The following is a 17,853-nucleotide window of genomic DNA, read 5'->3' as shown; positions in this document are numbered from 1 at the left end:
AGATCAGGTTGTATGCCCCCTAGAGGCCATTTATATAACCTTTCGGGGCCTGAAAAACTTGCCATGCAGGAGTACATTAAAGAAAATTTAGCCAAAGGTTTCATCCGTCCATCTAGGTCCCCGGCCGGGGAAGGTTTCATTTTTGTACAAAAGAGAGACGGTGGCCTTCGGCCATGCATCGACTACAGAGAATTGAACAAAATTACTGTAAAAAAACGTTACCCTCTTCCTCTGATTGATGACTTGTTCGCTCAGATTACTGATGCAGGAGTCTTCACTAAACTCAATCTCAGAGGGGCATACAACCTGATTCGCATAAGAGAGGGTGATGAGTGGAAGACGGCGTTCAACACACCCGATGGGCACTACGAGTACCTTGTGATGCCCTTCGGGTTATGCAACGCACCTGCCGTCTTCCAGGAGTTGATTAACAAAGTCTTTAGGGAGGTTCATCCTAGTCTACTTAGATGACATACTCATTTTCTCATCTAATATTGCTGAACACAGGGAACATGTGAAGTATGTTTTTAGGAAACTACGACAAAATTCCTTGTATGCTAAACTCGAGAAGAGTCTATTCGAGTTTTCTGAAGTTCCCTTCCCGCGGTACATAATCTACACCGCAGGACTCTCTATGGACCCCAAGAAGGTTTCTGCTGTCCTGGAGTGGCCCCAACCTTTAGGGTTGAAGGCACTCCAGCGATTTCTTGGCTTCGCTAACTATTACAGGAAGTTTATCAAAGGATTTTCTTCTGTGGTCTCACCTCTCACTGAGCTTACCAAAAAGGGGGCAGATACATACAATTGGTCAGCAGAAGCTCAGCCTGCATTTTCATCACTTAAAAAATTGTTCTGCTCCGCCCCCATTTTAAGACATGTGGTCATTACTCTCCCATTCATTGTTGAGGTGGATGCTTCAGAGATCGGGGTTGGGGCTGTATTGTCTCAGCACTCCGGTCTGCAGGGCAAGTTGCACCCTTGTGCTTTTTTCTCTAGGAAGTTTTCCCCCGCTGAGAGAAATTATGATATTGGGAATCGAGAACCGTTGGCCATCAAACTTGCATTTGAGGAATGGAGACATTGGCTCGAGGGGCCTGAACATACTATCACAGTCTATACCGATCACAAGAACTTAGAGTATATTGAAGGGGCTAAACGCCTCGGTCCCAGACAAGCCCGTTGGTCCCTGTTTTTCACGAGATTCAAATTCATTGTTAGCTACAAACCTGGTAGTAAGAACGTCAAGGCTGATGCATTATCCAGATGTTTCAAGCCCGAGACAATACAGCCCTCAACTCCTGAAAGCATCCTCCCAGAGAAAGTGGTTCTGGCTGCTACTGAGACTTGGGAGGATTGGGCATCTACTCTGAAACCTTATCAGCAGGAGGTTCCTGAAGAGAAACCAGATGGAGTTCTCTTTGTACCACTACAGTTCTGATTAAAAATTCTTCATGTATTCCATTCTCATAAGAATGCAGGGCATCCAGGGGTTGCCAGAACGCAGGAGCTGCTAGACAGATGGGTTTGGTGGCCATCCATTGTGTCTGATTGTAAAGAGTTTGTCGGAGATTGCTCTGTGTGTGCCAGGAGTAAGCCGTCCAGGCGTGCTCCTGTGGGTACTCTACAGTAGCTACCAGTGCCTGAACAACCATGGACCCATCTGTCCATGGATTTTGTGGGTGAGCTGCCCAGATCTGAGGGGAAAACAGTCATCTGGGTGGTAGTTGATAGGTTCAGTAAGATGGCCCATTTTATCCCGCTGGATGGACTCCACTCTGCTCAAGAACTGGCAGAACTCTTCATTCACCACATTTTCCAGCTGCATGGTATCCCGGAGAATATGGTGTCAGACAGGGGAGTCCAGTTCGTCTCCAAGTTCTGGAGGGCGTTCTGTCATCACTTAGGTATGAACCTATCATTTTCCTCCGGCTACCACCCACAGACTAATGGGCAAATGGAAAGGGTTAACCAGTCCTTTGAGCAGTTCCTCAGGTGCTATGTGGCAGATGCTCAGTTGGACTGGGTGAAATTTTTGCCACTCGCAGAGTTTGCCCATAATAACTTAAAGAGCATCTCTTCAGGTTTCTCCCCGTTCCAGGTAGTAACGGGGAGATCGCCCAAGTTCTCTCCACTGCCAGTAGTGTCATCTCCTTTTCCTGCCCTGGAAGAGTGGCAGGGAACTTTGAAGGAGATTTGGAGTTTGGTCAAAAGAAACCTAGGAAAGGCCTTTCAGACCCAGAAAAAACAGGCAGATAAGATACGCTCTGTGGAGTCGGATTTTGCACCAGGTGATATGGTGTGGGTTTCTACCAGGCATTTGGCTTTGAAACAACCTTCTGCGAAGTTGGGTCCCAGATTTATAGGTCCATACCTCGTGTCCAAAAAGATCAATAGTGTCACATATGTCATTTATCTACCTTCCTGTTAGTGATGTCGCGAACCTCCGATTTTTGGTTCGCGAATCCCGTTCGCGAACTTCCACGGAAGGTTCGGTTCGCGTAAAAGTTTGCGAACTGCAATAGACTTCAATGGGGAGGTGAACTTTGAAAAATAGAAAAAAATTATGCTGGCCAGAAAAGTGATGGAAAACATGTTCCAAGGGGTCTAACACCTGGACCCCCAGGTGGCGGAGTGGGATAGACACCAAAAGTCCCGGGGAAAAATCTGGATTTGACGCAAAGCAGTGTTTTAAGGGCTGAAATCACATTGAATGCTAAATTGCAGGCCTAAAGTGCTTTCAAACATCTTGCATGTGTATACATCAATCAGGGAGTGTAATTAGAGTACTACTCCACACTGACAAACCAAACTCACTGTGTAACGCACCGCAAACAGCTGTTTGCGTAGTGACGGCGGTGCTGGACTGGTGCAACATAGCCAGAGTGCAGGCCGTGGCAGTTTTCCAGCCCATATGGTTGCCGGGCTGTGGTAGCTCAATGATAGAACAACAGTGACTGTCCAGCTAATCAAATTTGGTCTGTCCACAATGAAGCAACAACCTTATTATCTTCTTGTATGTAGGTAGGCATAAGTAGGAGACCCAGTATAGGTAGGTAGGCATAGGTAGGTGTCCCAGTAGTTAGCTAGGCATAGGTAGGAGTCCCAGTATAGGTAGGCAGGCATAGGTAGGTGCCTCAGTAGTTAGCTAGGCATAGGTAGGAGACCCAGTATAGGTAGGTAGACATATTTAGGTCCCCTAGTATAGGTAGGTAGGTAGGTGTCCCCGTATAGGTAAGTAGGTGCCCCAGTAGTTAGGTAGGCATAGTTAGGTGTCCCAGTATAGCTAGGCAGGGCCTGGCTGGCACAGTAATAACAATTACCAAGGTCCAGCTGCAACAGATAGGGCTGTATAATGTCAGTGTCAGTGAGCAACACACACAAAAAAAGCACATCAGGAAAACATTAGCTCTCAAAAGAGCTGTTGAGGGGTGCTATTTTAGCAATAACAGTCAGCCAGGAGCAAGCCAAGAGCCTAACTAATCTTTCCCTATGAGAAAAAATCTGCAGCAGCTCTCCCTAGTCTGTCTATTTGCAGCAGGCACACGAGTGAGTGTCATGGCCAGCGAGCCTGCCTTATATAAGGGGGGGTGGGACTCCAGGGTTTAGTGTAGCCTGAATGGCTACAATGTGCCTGCTGACTGTGATGCAGAGGGTCATAGTTGACTCTCATAGTGCATTATGGGGCGAATCGAACTTCCGCAAAAGTTCGCGCGAACCACCAAAGTTCACCTGGAACCGTTCGCCATCTCTACTTCCTGTATGAGAGGTGTGAAGTCATTCCATGTGTCTCTGTTGAAACCTGCTGTGCATGTGGATTCCTCTCCCCCCCCCCCCCCCCCTGTGGTGATTGATGGGGAACCTGAGTTTGAGATAGAGCAAATTTTGGACTCTCGGTGGGTGCAGAACTCAATACAGTACCTTGTTCACTGGAAGGGGTATGGGCCTGAGGAGAGATCTTGGGTACCAGGGCATCGTATGCATGCGGAGGAACTTAAGGAAAAGTTTCATGAATTGGATCCTGAGAAGCCAGGTAGACCATGTCCGGAGTCCACGCCTCAAGGAGGGGGGGGGTACTGTAGCATTCTGTGGAGATGCAGCTGTGAGCAGTCAGGATGCCCCCGCAGCTGCTTCAGGTTCCCTGTCGGGCGTGTCTCCTGTCTCTCCGGCATCTAGCACGCTGAGGGGATTGTCAGTGGCTCATAGGGTGGCTTTGTCGCGCCCGCGCACAGACAGGACCTTTATGTGGGCAGGAGGCGCGTCAGCTGACCTGTCGGTCGGCTGACGCCAGAGGAGACTCTCAGCAGCTCGGATTGGCTGATGGGCGTGGCCGTGGCTGACGGGTCTCCTCCGCTTCTTAAGCCTCCGAGAATCACTTGCAAACTGTCTGCTGTTGCGAATGCTTCGTGTGAGCACTCAGACCTTAGATAGTTCTGGTGTGCTTTGATCTGGGAGGAAACCAGGGATTTCACACAAGACTAGGAATTGTTATTACTACTGTTATTATTGCTTGATTATCTGTGCATGACTCTGGCTCTCTTCTGACTACTCTTACGCTATAAGATTCTGTACTTTTGCCCATCTGATTCTGTTGCTGACTCTGCCTGAAATACCTCTATCCTTCTGCCTCCCGATTTTGTACTGTATCCTCCTGTCTGTTGCCGAACCGATCTGTCTGACCACTCTACTCACCAGTGAGCCCTTGTCACTGGTGAGGTTCCTTACTGATAGTACCCACCAGCTCCTCTGGTGAGGTTCTGCCAAAACTAATAAGTATTACTGTTGCACCAAGCACTGTACATTTGCTATTACCTTGTTAGCTATACTTGCATTATTGGTGATTCTGCAGATCACCATATAATCAGGTATAGTGTCTGATTTATTGGTGACACTGCAGATCACACAATAACCAGACTTCTGTTTGCTACACCAATCGTTACAGTGATTTTATTTTTAGCGCCTCCCAGCACTTACATTCAGGAAGTGATCTGTTTTACCTGGAAATAAATAAATCCAATGTATTTATTCATGAAAGCGCTGGGAAATTGCTATACAAAGCGTTTTTTCAAGAGCTTTGCGATTCCCCTATACCTTCCATTGAGGCAAATCACTCCGAAAATGATACAGGCAGCGCTTTGGTGAGCGGATCAGAATCTAACTGCTCAGATGTGAACACTCTCATAGGGAATCATTGCACAAGCGCTTTAAAGGAAAGGTTCAGGGAGGGTGGAGGAAAAATAAAAATCAATTTCCACTTACCTGGGGCTTCCTCCAGCCCGTGGCAGGCAGGAGGTGCCCTCGCCGCCGCTCCGCAGGCTCCCGGTGGTCTCCGGTGGCCGACCCGACCTGGCCAGGCCGGCTGCCAGGTCGGGCTCTTCTGCGCTCCAAGTCCTGGTACTTCTGCGTCCCACGCCGGCGCTCTGACGTCATCGGACGTCCGCCGGGCTGTACTGCGCATGCGCAGTAGTTCTCGGAGCGCAGAAGAGCCCGACCTGGCAGCCGGCCTGGCCAGGTCGGGTCGGCCACCGGAGACCACCGGGAGCCTGCAGAGCGGCGGCGAGGGCACCTCCTGCCTGCCACGGGCTGGAGGAAGCCCCAGGTAAGTGGAAATTGATTTTTATTTTTCCTCCACCCTCCCTGAACCTTTCCTTTAAGGGCGATTTTGCAAATCACCGGTGATTTAGAAAAGGCGAAAACGCTCTAGGTGTGAACAAGCCCTGATTGATACAAAAAGAGCCCAAACTAAGTACTGAGAACATATGCATGATTATATTTTTAAAAGGTCGAACAGTTTTCAATTTAAAATCGTATTGATTGTTTTATTAATTTAATGTAAGCCATATTCATCATTCAAAATTATAACAAAGGCTTGAAATATCTCACTTTGCATTGAATGAGTCTATTTCATATATTAGTTTCACCTTTTAAGTTAAACTACTGAAATGAATGAACTTTGGCTCGCTATTTTAATTTTTTTTAGTTTTACCTGTATGTAGCTTCAAACATTACTAGCATTGACCAGCTTTATAGATGCACTGTCAGTCTTGGGAAACACTGTCCAGTAAATTGAAAAATTGCACTGTGTTGAATTCAAGCACTAATTTGTAGGTGCATCTAAAATATGAAAAAAGCTGCAGCTGTTTGAATGTTTCAATAGAATGCAGTTTAACTTTTTTAAATTGAAGAAGAAAAACAGGACATTTTTTGTAGAAGCCAGATTCTTTCTTTTCCACGGCATCCCCAAAACACAGTGACTTAGCTTCCTACAGTGACTTATGGCAGGGGACTTGGCTTAGACTGCAACATAGCCTTCCTCTAAAAAACCTGATGAGATGGGCTGTAATATACACTGCGAGACCCCCAGCAAGTGCATAATGAAGTCTGGCAATCTGTGTAGCAGAAGACCCTGGCAACTATCTCATGACCTGACCTCAACGATGAGATGGAGGAAGATTGCGAAGATGTGGAGTCCGTTTGGGTAAATATTCATGGTGGAAATAAAAGTTGCCAATTGCTTATTGGGGTATGCTACAGGCCACCTCTTATTAATGAAGCTGCAGAACTGCGATTACTACAGCAGATTGAAAGTAAAGAGCTGCAAGTAAAAATGAGGTCATAATTATGGGCGACTTCAACTTTCCAGACATTGACTGGAGTATTGAGGCTACCCATTCTGGTAAAAGCAGCAGATTTCTGGCAGCACTACAGGACAATTACTTGACTCAAATGGTAACTGAACCAACTAGGGGGAATGCGTTACTGGATCTGATAATTTCTAATAGACCAGATAATGTATCAGATGTGCAGGTTCAAGAACATTTGGGAAATAGTGATCACAACATGATAACGTTTGATCTGGTGACTGATAGGCCACAGGGCAGCGGGGCCACTAAAACTATGAATTTTAGAAAAGCAAAGTTCAATCAAATTAGGCAGGCACTAAGTTTGGTGACCTGGGATAATGTACTACAAGGGGAAAACACTGAAGGGAAATGGCAAGCTTTTAAACTTATACGCAATCAATATTGTAGTATGTATATCCCATATGGAAACAAAATGTCTAGGAATAAAAAAAGGCCTCTATGGATGAATAGAAAGGTTAAAGATAAAATGAAGAGGAAAAAGAATGCCTATAAGGTCTTCAAACAGGAGGGGACCGAGGCTGCACTAAGCAATTATAAGGAGTGCAATAAAAATTGTAAAAAAGAAATTAGGCAGGCAAAGATTGAAGCTGAAAAACAAATCACTAAGGATATCAAATCTAACCCAAAAAAGTTTTACAAGTACATTAACTCTAAAAAAAGAAAGGTTGACTGTATAGGACTCCTAAAGGATGAGGGTGGGAACTCAATGGTGGATGATCAAGGTAAGGCAGAGTTATTAAATGCTTTCTTTGCTTCTGTCTTCACAAAAGAAACAGCACTGTTGCAAACTACAGAGGTGAAAGAGTCTCAATCTTTTAACTGTAATATTAAATACTTAAAGGGAAGGTTCAGGGTGGCTGTTAAAAAAATAAAAATGCCCATCCACTTACCTGGGGCTTACTCCAGCCCGTGGCAGCCAGGACGTGCCCTCGGCGCCACTCTGCAGGCCTCACGGGGGCGTGCTGACGTCATCGGACGTCCTCCGGGCTGTACTGCGCAGGCGCAGTAGTTCTGCGCCTGTGCAGTACAGCCCGGAGGACGTCCGATGACGACAGCACGCCCCCGTGAGGCGCATTTTGAAACGCAGAACAGCTCGACCTGGCAGCCGGCCTGGCCAGGTCGGGTCGGCCACCGGAGGGGACCGGGAGCCTGCGGAGCGGCGCCGAGGGCACGTCCTGGCTGCCACGGGCTGGAGGAAGCCCCAGGTAAGTGGATGGGCATTTTTATTTTTTTAACAGCCACCCTGAACCTTCCCTTTAACGCAGGAAGAAGTGAAGGCAAGACTAAATAAATTAAAAATAGACAAGGCACCTGGCCCGGATGGCATGCATCCTCGGGTCCTAAGGGAATTCAGTTCAGTTATAGATAAAACCCTTTATCTTATCTTTTGTGACTCTCTTGCAACTGGCAGAGTCCCAGTGGATTGGCGTACAGCCCACGTTTTCCCATTATTTAAGAAGGGCAAAAAATCAGATCCAGGAAATTATAGACCTGTAAGCTTAACATCAGTTGTATGCAAACTATTTGAGGGGTTACTAAGAGATACTATACATGACTTCATAGTAGAAAATAATCTTATTTCTCAGCATCAACAAGGGTTTACTAAAGACAGGTCCTGTTTGACTAACATGCTCAGCTTTTATGAGGTAGTGAATGCTAATATGGATATTGGGAATGCTGTAGATGTGATATACTTAGACTTTGCAAAGGCCTTCGACACTCTTCCCCACAAAAGTCTGGTGCAAAAGTTGAGGATGCAAGGACTGGGGAAGAGTCTGTGTTCATGGATAGGGAACTGGCTAATGGACAGAAAACAAAGAGTTGTGGTCAATGGATCGTACTCAAAATGGGAGACTGTTAGCAGTGGGGTCCCACAGGGGTCTGTTCTGGGTCCAGTGCTCTTCAATTTATTTATTAATGACCTAGTAGATGCAGTAGTGAGCAATGTTGCTATTTTTGCAGATGATACAAAATTGTGCAGAATCATCAACTCTCAGGAAGATAGTGTCATATTGCAACAGGATCTGGATAGGATGGCTATATGGGCACATATATGGCAGATGAAATTCAATGTTGACAAATGTAAAGTCATGCAGTTTGGACGTACTAATGGTCTAGCACCATACAAAATAAATGGGATACAGTTGGGGACATCAAACTTGGAGAAGGACTTAGGAGTACTCATTGACAACAAGTTAAATAATCTTACTCAATGCCAAGCCGCTGTAGCTAAAGCTAACAAAATTTTGGGATGCATTAAAAGGGAAATAAAAACTCGAGATGCTAGCATAATATTGCCCCTGTTTAACTCTCTAGTAAGGCCACATCTGGAATATGGAATTCAGTTCTGGGCACCACATTACAAAAAAGATATTGCAGTTTTAGAGCAGGTGCAGAGACGAGCAACAAAATTGATACGTGGGATGGAAGGTCTCACTTATCAAGAAAGGTTAGATAAACTGGGCTTATTTAGTCCAGAGAAAATACGCCTTAGAGGGGATCTAATTAACATGTATAAATACATCAGAGGGCAATATAATAGCTTGGCGGATGAGCTTTTTGTCCCTAGGCCTTCTCTAAGGACTAGAGGACATGATCTGCGCATGGAGGAAAAACGTTTTAGCCATTTATTTAGGAAAGGGTTCTTTACAGTAAGAGTGATTAAGATGTGGAATGCATTGCCACAGGAAGTCGTTATGGCAAACTCTATACCTGCATTTAAAGGGGGCTTAGATGCTTTCCTTGCGTTGAAAGACATCCATGGCTACAATTACTAGGTAATGCCTAATCATGTTGATCCAGGGATTTTATCTGATTGCCATCTGGAGTCGGGAAGGAATTTTTCCCTTTAGGGGCTAATTGGACCATGCCTTGTAAGGGTTTTTTTCGCCTTCCTCTGGATCAACAGGGATATGTGAGGGAGCAGGCTGGTGTTGTACTTTGTTCTCTGGTTGAACTCGATGAACGTATGTCTTTTTTCAACCAAAATAACTATGTAACTATGTAAGGATGAAAACTAAAATTAAATATATAACTAAGAAGTTTTTTTTTTTTTTTAATTCTGCCTTAATGTATCAACAACTACCAGGATTTTGCATGATGGTCTGAAACTAAACCAATTACTAAACTAAAAGTGGTGTTCTACCCGACTTTGATTCCATGTGAACAGCTATAGAACATCATCCATAGTACTTTGAAAACACAGGGTAGTGCACAAATGTTTTTTTATGAAATGGCCCTTTAGTGACAGCTGCTGTGGTGACAGAACACTGTGATGCACTAGCAATGTTAAGATGGTATGTAGTAAGCACACTATGACCCTGATTCAAGTAACTTTCCCCCTGAGTTTTCTCACAGGAGGTGTTTTCACATGTCATCAATACCTTTTCTGTCACCAGCAAGAAAAAAAACAATACTCAAAATAGGTTGTTCAAAATTTATTGAAGACTGCTGTTACTTTCCTTAGCTTCATTTTAGTACTTGCTAGGTGCTGAAAATGTATTCAATTCTCTCGTTTTGGTTCTTTGCTGTCCATTGTGTTAGTCAAGATGTCTTAGTCACTGTGGCATTTACATGGTCTACCAACTTTGTATTATTTACCAGTGTCTGTATTCTATATACCCATTATATACTCATTTATATCTCCATTGTGTCTTACTCTGTACAGAGTTTCAGAAGGTAATAGTGCTATATTAATCAATAATAATTATAATAGGTGAGAAAACACAGGAGTGTTGATTGGTGTACAAAAACAAAAAAGGCGCTGTACAATTTGGACGCCTAGTAATCCCGATAGGAAAATATTGGTATTTAATACCCATAGTTTACCATTAAAGTATAAAAACGATAGTAAAATATTGGTATTACATATTTTTACTATAGGTAAACCTTAGCCTATTCTCACACAGAACAGTCCCCCATCTCTTAACCCTAACCGCCCCCCCCCCCCCCTCGCACAAACACCCTCCCTGATCCCTAACCTTAACAGAATACCCCCTTTGCACAAACGCCCTTCCTGATAATTTACAAGATAAACAATGGGGTAACAGTGGTAAATTTAGTTATTTATGATAAAAAACAATATTTTGAAAGGGGGCTTACAAATTTCTGCTTTGGAGCATTGTAGACAATATTTTACATTGTAGTAAATAGCGATGAATAAACGTAAAATATAGGTATAGGTGAAAAAACTATTTTTTTAGCAGGCACCCAAATTTCTTCTTTGATGTCCGTTGCCTGTTATTTAACATTAGAGTCAATAGCAGTGCCCAAATACCACATTTGCTGCAGGTGCCCAAATTTCCTTCTTCTGTTGCCAGGTCTAGACAGTACTGTATCAATATTAGGAGTGTCTTGTACTAAGTAGAGTTGGGCCGAACGGTTCGCCTGCGAACGGTTCCATGCGAACTTCAGTGGTTCGCGTTCGCGTCCCGCAGGCGAACCTTTGCGGAAGTTCGGTTCGCCCCATAATGCACATGGAGGGTCAACTTTGACCCTCTACATCACAGTCAGCAGGCCCAGTGTAGCCAATTAGGCTACACTAGCCCCTGGAGCCCCACCCCCCCTTATATAAGGCAGGCAGCGGCGGCCATTACGGTCACTCGTGTGCTGCCTGCGTTAGTGAGAGTAGGGCGAGCTGCTGCAGACTGTCTCTCAGGGAAAGATTAGTAAGGCTTAACTTGTTCCTGTCTGGCTGCATACCTGTTCTGTGAACCCACCACTGCATACCTGTGCTGTGAACCCACCACTGCATACCTGTGCTGTGAACCCACCACTGCATACCTGTGCTGTGAACCCACCACTGCATACCTGTGCTGTGAACCCACCACTGCATACCTGTGCTGTGAACCCACCACTGCATACGTGTTCAGTGAACCTGCCACTGCATACCTGTTCTGTTCAGTGGACCCGCCACTGTATACCTGTTCATTGAACCCACCACTGCATACCTGTGCTGTGAACCCACCACTGCATACCTGTTCTGTGAACCCACCACTGCATACCTGTGCTGTGAACCCACCACTGCATACCTGTTCAGTGAACCTGCCACTGCATACCTGTTCTGTTCAGTGGACCCGCCACTGTATACCTGTTCATTGAACCCACCACTGCATACCTGTGCTGTGAACCCACCACTGCATACCTGTTCTGTGAACCCACCACTGCATACCTGTTCAGTGAACCCGCCACTGCATACCTGTTCTGTTCAGTGGACCCGCCACTGTATACCTGTTCAGTGAACCCGCCACTGCATACCTGTTCTGTTCAGTGGACCCGCCACTGTATACCTGTTCAGTGAACCCGCCACTGCATACCTGTTGTGTTCAGTGAATCTGCCACTGCATACCTGTTCTGTGAACCCGCCACTGTATACCTGTTCTGTTTAGTGAAAGCACTTTAGGCCTGTCATTTAGCATTCAATGTGATTTCTGCCCTTAAAACGCTGCTTTGCGTCAAATCCAGATTTTTCCCCGGGACTTTTGGCATGTATCCCACTCCGCCATGCCCCCCTCCAGGTGTTAGACCCCTTGAAACATCTTTTCCATCACTTTTGTGGCCAGCATAATTATTTTTTTTTCAAAGTTCGCATCCCCATTGAAGTCTATTGCGGTTCGCGAACTTTAACGCGAACCGAACCTTCCGCGGAAGTTCGCGAACCAGGTTCGCGAACCTAAAATCGGAGGTTCGGCCCAACTCTAGTACTAAGTGCCATCACAATAGGGCTGCAGCATTCCTTGTACATAAATACTGTAACATGATGTACTTGAACTAGCTTTTGGAAATAGTCCAAATGGACACAAAGAAGATATGAAGTCATGTAAGGCATATAGATTTATGTTTTATTACTAAAAGTTTTCTTTCAAATGCCTCAAACGAAAATTTAACTTGGCAAAGCAGTTTTTTGCTCTTTAGTGTATACCTGTCAAAAAAAACCATTGCGTCATAATATTCTTTGGAAAATAACTAAGATAGAAATCTATGCAAATTAGATGTTCTGACATTTGTGTAACACTAAACGTGTCAGCATACTTGATCCAGGTCATTGAACATTTGCAGAAAAGCAATGGGGGTCCGTCCGTTATTTCAAAGTAACCATCTAAGAGTCAGCTACTGTATATAGAGTATATAGAGTAGCAAGTATTTTTTCCAAGAATAATAATAATAAAAAAAAAGCAAAAGTTCAGTAGCTTTTAAGTAGTGGATACAGTTTGTGTGAAGCATACAGTATGCTCTTTGTCACTTATTGATAGACTGAAAATAAGAAATGGTGGAAGATGAAAGCACTGCTTCCGTCTTTCTATTATTGACTAGTAAAGCTGCTTTGTTCTGCCACTAATCTATTTAGAAACACTTAAAACACTAAAGAATGGACTTCCCATGAATTCTGCAGAAGTAAAAAAAGAGGAGCTTCTTTCAGCGTTGAGTGTTTATTATGCCTTAACTCCTGTGGGCCCATGCTTTTTTACACTAGAGAAATAGAGTAAGGCACATGTTTTAATCTAAAATGAAAATCTACCCCAGTGTATTGCTGATATTGGTTAATACGTTTGTACGATAGATGTAACTTTGTATTTATTCTGAAGAATACTTGACAATTATGTAGCGTTTTTGTTATACTATGAAATATTAAGTAGCTAGCAGCAAATGTGACATACAAATAGATCATTTCGAATATTTTCGGTATTGAATTTTGTAATTTTATTTTTATTTTATATATGTATTTTGTGATTTCACTATTTAATATGTTTCAGTCACCCACATCAATTATCTACTACAGTTATACAAAATGAAAAACTGGCATCCAAATGTATAAACTGCACATGATTACAGCTTCTCCTGTTTCACTTCTTTTTGTAGTGTAGTTCAGCTTTTTCAGGTAAAATTTAATTTCATATTATATTGCAAAGTTGCAATATCAAAAAATGCAAACTGCACCTAAGAGAACAGAGAGTTATTTACCAGTACTTTTAATGAGACATGAAACATCTGCAATTACTTATTTGAAGTGGTCTACTTTGAGAAGTGTATCTTCTATGTATAGTCCATAGCAATAAATGTTAACACCGCTAAAACTCTGTGTTTGCATTTTGAGTCACTTATAATTTAAAAAGTATTCTCTCCCAAAAAATGATACAGAAATGCATGCTACAAATATAATTTGGCTGTCACAATCTTTGCCTTTGTTATCCTGCTGGTGGCAACCAGTGATGAGCTCCGAATGGATTCCGATTTGATTTTAACTCAATCATTCGGAATACAAACGCTAATTACTGCACCTGAGCGGGCGGATGAGGGAGGGTTAACGTACCCAGGGTTTTATCTTCTTTAATCCGCATCTAATTGCGTTCCACGTCGCGTTCCAAGTCACGTCACATGCCTACCACGCTTCCGCTTTTCGGTTTGAAGGAGAAAGCATGGTAGTTGCGTGACGCAACTTGGAACACAATGTGGAATGCAATTAGATGCGGATTAATAAAGACGGAAGCCTGGGTAAGTTAACACTAACTCACCCGCCCGCTCACGTGCAATAATAAGCGTTTGGATTCCAAATTATTTTGAGTCTAAATCAATTTGGAATCCATTCGGAGCTCATCACTGGCGGCAACACTAAGGAACTTTCATGTGGGCTTCCACTGTCCACCAGCAGATATCTCTCCTCTTGCTGTGAGCTGTGCAGTTCCTCGACTCACCTGCAGATTGAGCTCTGACGACTTTCTAGACTTTCACCTGACCAATGTGCTGCATATTTAAGGCAGGTTATGCCAGCAGCACATTGCTAGATCATTGTTGCTTGCTGCTTTGTGATTCTGGTCGCTATGCTCCTGATACTCTGACTCTCTGGTATACATCCTTGCTAACCCTGACTATTTCTTGTCTACTATTTATCTGATATTCTGGTTTTACTCTGGCCTGCCATATTTCTCTCCTGCACATTTATTGTGCAAACTGCACTCCTGTATGTTTGCCATTGTACCTATCCTGTGTGATCAATGCGCCTGTATTGTATCAATGCGCCATTGTAAATATCCTGTGTGATCGATGCTCCTGTATATTTGCCGTTGTACATATATTGTGTGATTAGTGTTTCTGTTTACAGATATATGTAATAGCTGATATTGTTAGAGCAGTTATTCTAGAATCTGTGGCGCACTGTGGGTTATCAATTGTATGATTGCATAAGTATTGTGGTGTATGTGTGTGTATTTATGTTGTTGCACTCTTGTAAATAAACACATTAATTTATCTTGTGCAGACATCAGTATTTCATCAGTGATTATAGTATTTAATGCCACATTTCTTTTCAGAAAAAACAAATACTGTATCCACTATGCTTCTAAGTTAACTTTTGAACTCAAAATGTATAATCTCTCCATGTCAGCCCGAGTCCTAGTTGTGTTTGCGTAAACAAAGGGTCTTGTATACCTGTCATAAATTTGCAAACATTCTTTCAAGATCCCTTTTGGTTGTTCTGTTTTAATTAATGCATGTGAAGGTCATTTATTTATGTTTGCAAAAGAATCTATGTACAGTATCTCCTTCTGTTGTTGAATGTATACAAGCTCTGTTTTCAGCATACACGTAGTCCCCGGTTAACGAACAAGATAGGGACTGTAGGTTCGTTCTTAACATGAATCTGTTCTTAAGTCAGAACATTGTGCCATCTCTGTCCACTGTACCTCCTCTGCGCCCCCTGTGTCTCCAGTGTCCCCCTCTGTGTCACCTCTGCCCTCTGTACCTGCTTATACAAGTTTAAAGGGAACCTAAACTGAGACGGATGTGGATTTTTCCTTGTAAACAATACCAGTTGCCTGGCAGGCCTACTGATCTCTTTAGCTGCAGTATTGGCTGAATAGCACACCTGAAACAAGCATGCAGCTAATCCAGTCTGACTTCAGTCAGAGCACCTGATCTGCATGCTTGTTCAGGGACTGTGGCTGAAAGTATTGGAGACACAAGATCAGCAGGAGAGCCGGACAACTGTTATTATTTTAAAAGGAAAAATCCATATCCTTCTCAGTTTAGGTTCCCTTTAAAAGTCATTTTTTCTTAATATTCTTAATTTATGAATATTTTAAAATCGATTTTCTCAAAAACTACAAGTCCAATTTGAAAAATTCGTATCGGTGGGTCATTTGTAAGTCGGGCGTTCATAAGTCGGGGACTACCTGTACAGGAACAGAAAATTAAGAAGACTTACTAGTTGAAAATATACTCTTTTCCTTTTAAGTTAGCCAATGTATAGTATCATCCTGACTCAAAACTTCTCGCTCTTCATTATGGTATTCCAGTTCTTGATTTCTTTTGGACATAGGTAGTTTGGGATTTATGCCTTTCTTACAGACTTTGTATTGAGGTGTATGTCAGTTCAGACCATTGCCCACGCTTACAGTCATGTGACAATAAGCAATTAAACCTATTCACACAAACACACACACTCACACACACATCTCACCCTTCTTACTGCTTATTACTCTTGTTTTTTTGTATTTTTGTAGCATTGTATGCTGACATGTTTGTGTCTGATGTGTTTCCTTTTTGTATGTTTTTTTGTCTTTTTTTTAAGGATAATTGTACTTAGCCAAAAGTAATTATCTGTCTTCCAAAGTGCATGAGAAAATAAACTGTACTTCCTACCTAGGATGTCTGGATAGCCAGCCAGGTCCCCGCTACCCTAGCCTAGTGCCCCTCCAGTCCATAATGAGAAATTTTACTTCCAACCAAAACACCATAAACAAAATTTGTTACAGGTGAAATGAAATTAGTTTTTACTGGAGTTTTCAGCATTATACAGTTATGACACATTTACTGACAGCGTATAAATTCTGATTTTGCAAGCCATGTTAATGTAGTATAAATATTTCTCAGCACTAAACACTTTCAGTGGTAAACAGATTTATGTTTGGGAAACCTTTGCAAATGGTGGGCATATTACTAAATAAATTGTATACATATCTGTATTGTAATCTATACATTTGCTAGAAATTTCAGTCTGCCTGTACACTTACATATATTTATTTTTAATTTTTGCCTTTAGTGCTCCTTTAAAGAGACATCATCCAGCAATGTAAGTACTATATGATAGTTATTAGTATATTAGACAGCTATAGCGCTAGGATTCAATTTAATTTTTTATTGAGCATGCAGACTTGGCAAGAAAATGCTAGCAGGTAGCTGAATATAGAATAAAACCTATTTATATTCAGTGACAGTATCTAATTGATGACCTGTTGCTCTGCTTAATGCAACTATTGCAAAATACATCATGGGCTGCTTATACTGACCCCTGCCATTGGTTTTGTACACTGGCCTTTAGCCTATGTCTAGTAAATGAACCCTGCTGGGAAATCATTAGAGAACTGAGCATGGTCCCAAGGTCAGACTTATTTTTCCCTTGTATTGGAAATTATTGTTGAATTAGAATTTTGTTCTTTTGCAAGTTGACTGTATGTTAACATGCTATTTATCCGAATTAAACTATAGAGATGTGAAGACAATAAACCCATTACTATTTATTTCTCTTAAAATTATCAAAAGACATGCTGGCATAGAACGTGTAGTGTGTGCAATGTCTGGTTTTTTATACATTTGAATCCTATTTATTTTTACTTTGGTGGATTTTTGGAAATAATGATTTGTATGTGCTTTTTTTTTTCAAATGCAATGTGGTTTTTGTGTAGTAATAATCTTTTGTTCACTTCACATTGCTAAAATGTTTAGCTCTGTTTAGTTCTAGCATTTAGATTAGCAGTTTATTGCCATTTATTTATTTTCTTGACCATGTTTTTGTTGATATTTTTTATTGGGTTATTATAAAGAACTTGTGTTGCCTGTTAGAGAATCAGCCATTTCTATTGTTATTTTTTATTTGCAAAGTGTCAACATATTACGCATTGCTTTTTAATAAAAAAGGTGCAAATTACAACTTGCATACATAATGTGTTTAAATTTTGACACAGAAAAAGACCACACTGCCTAAAAATTCATAATAATTTCTTGAGGTCAATGCCTCTAAATGCACAGTTTTTTTCTCCTCTCTCTTATCTAATTAACCTCCCTGGTGTTCAGGGAAAATGCAAGGGTTGGCAGAGGGAGAGGCACAGGAAAGCAGAACAGGAGAATAATGCAGGAGTTGGTAAAGGGAGAGGTGTATGAGAGGGTAGAGTGAGCAATGAAGGAGAGCAGAAAGTTAAAAGTGCAGGGATTGGCAGAG

The 17,853-nt window shown here is 42.5% G+C and overlaps 1 protein-coding gene across 4 annotated transcripts in view; it reads left to right on the top strand.

Annotated features, from left to right (window-relative positions):
* ARID1B (AT-rich interaction domain 1B) overlaps positions 1-17,853 on the top strand; it is a 703,333-nt gene that overhangs the window by 419,643 nt on the left and 265,837 nt on the right. For all 4 annotated transcript variants that reach the window (XM_068231874.1, XM_068231873.1, XM_068231875.1 and 1 more), the window contains one exon: positions 16,678-16,707. In XM_068231874.1, the coding sequence (XP_068087975.1) occupies positions 16,678-16,707 (30 nt within the window). The remainder of the gene's footprint in view (positions 1-16,677; positions 16,708-17,853) is intronic.

Source organism: Hyperolius riggenbachi, chromosome 4 (assembly GCF_040937935.1).
Source record: "Hyperolius riggenbachi isolate aHypRig1 chromosome 4, aHypRig1.pri, whole genome shotgun sequence".
Lineage (NCBI taxonomy): Eukaryota > Metazoa > Chordata > Amphibia > Anura > Hyperoliidae > Hyperolius > Hyperolius riggenbachi.
This window is presented reverse-complemented; position numbering and strand designations above follow the sequence as displayed.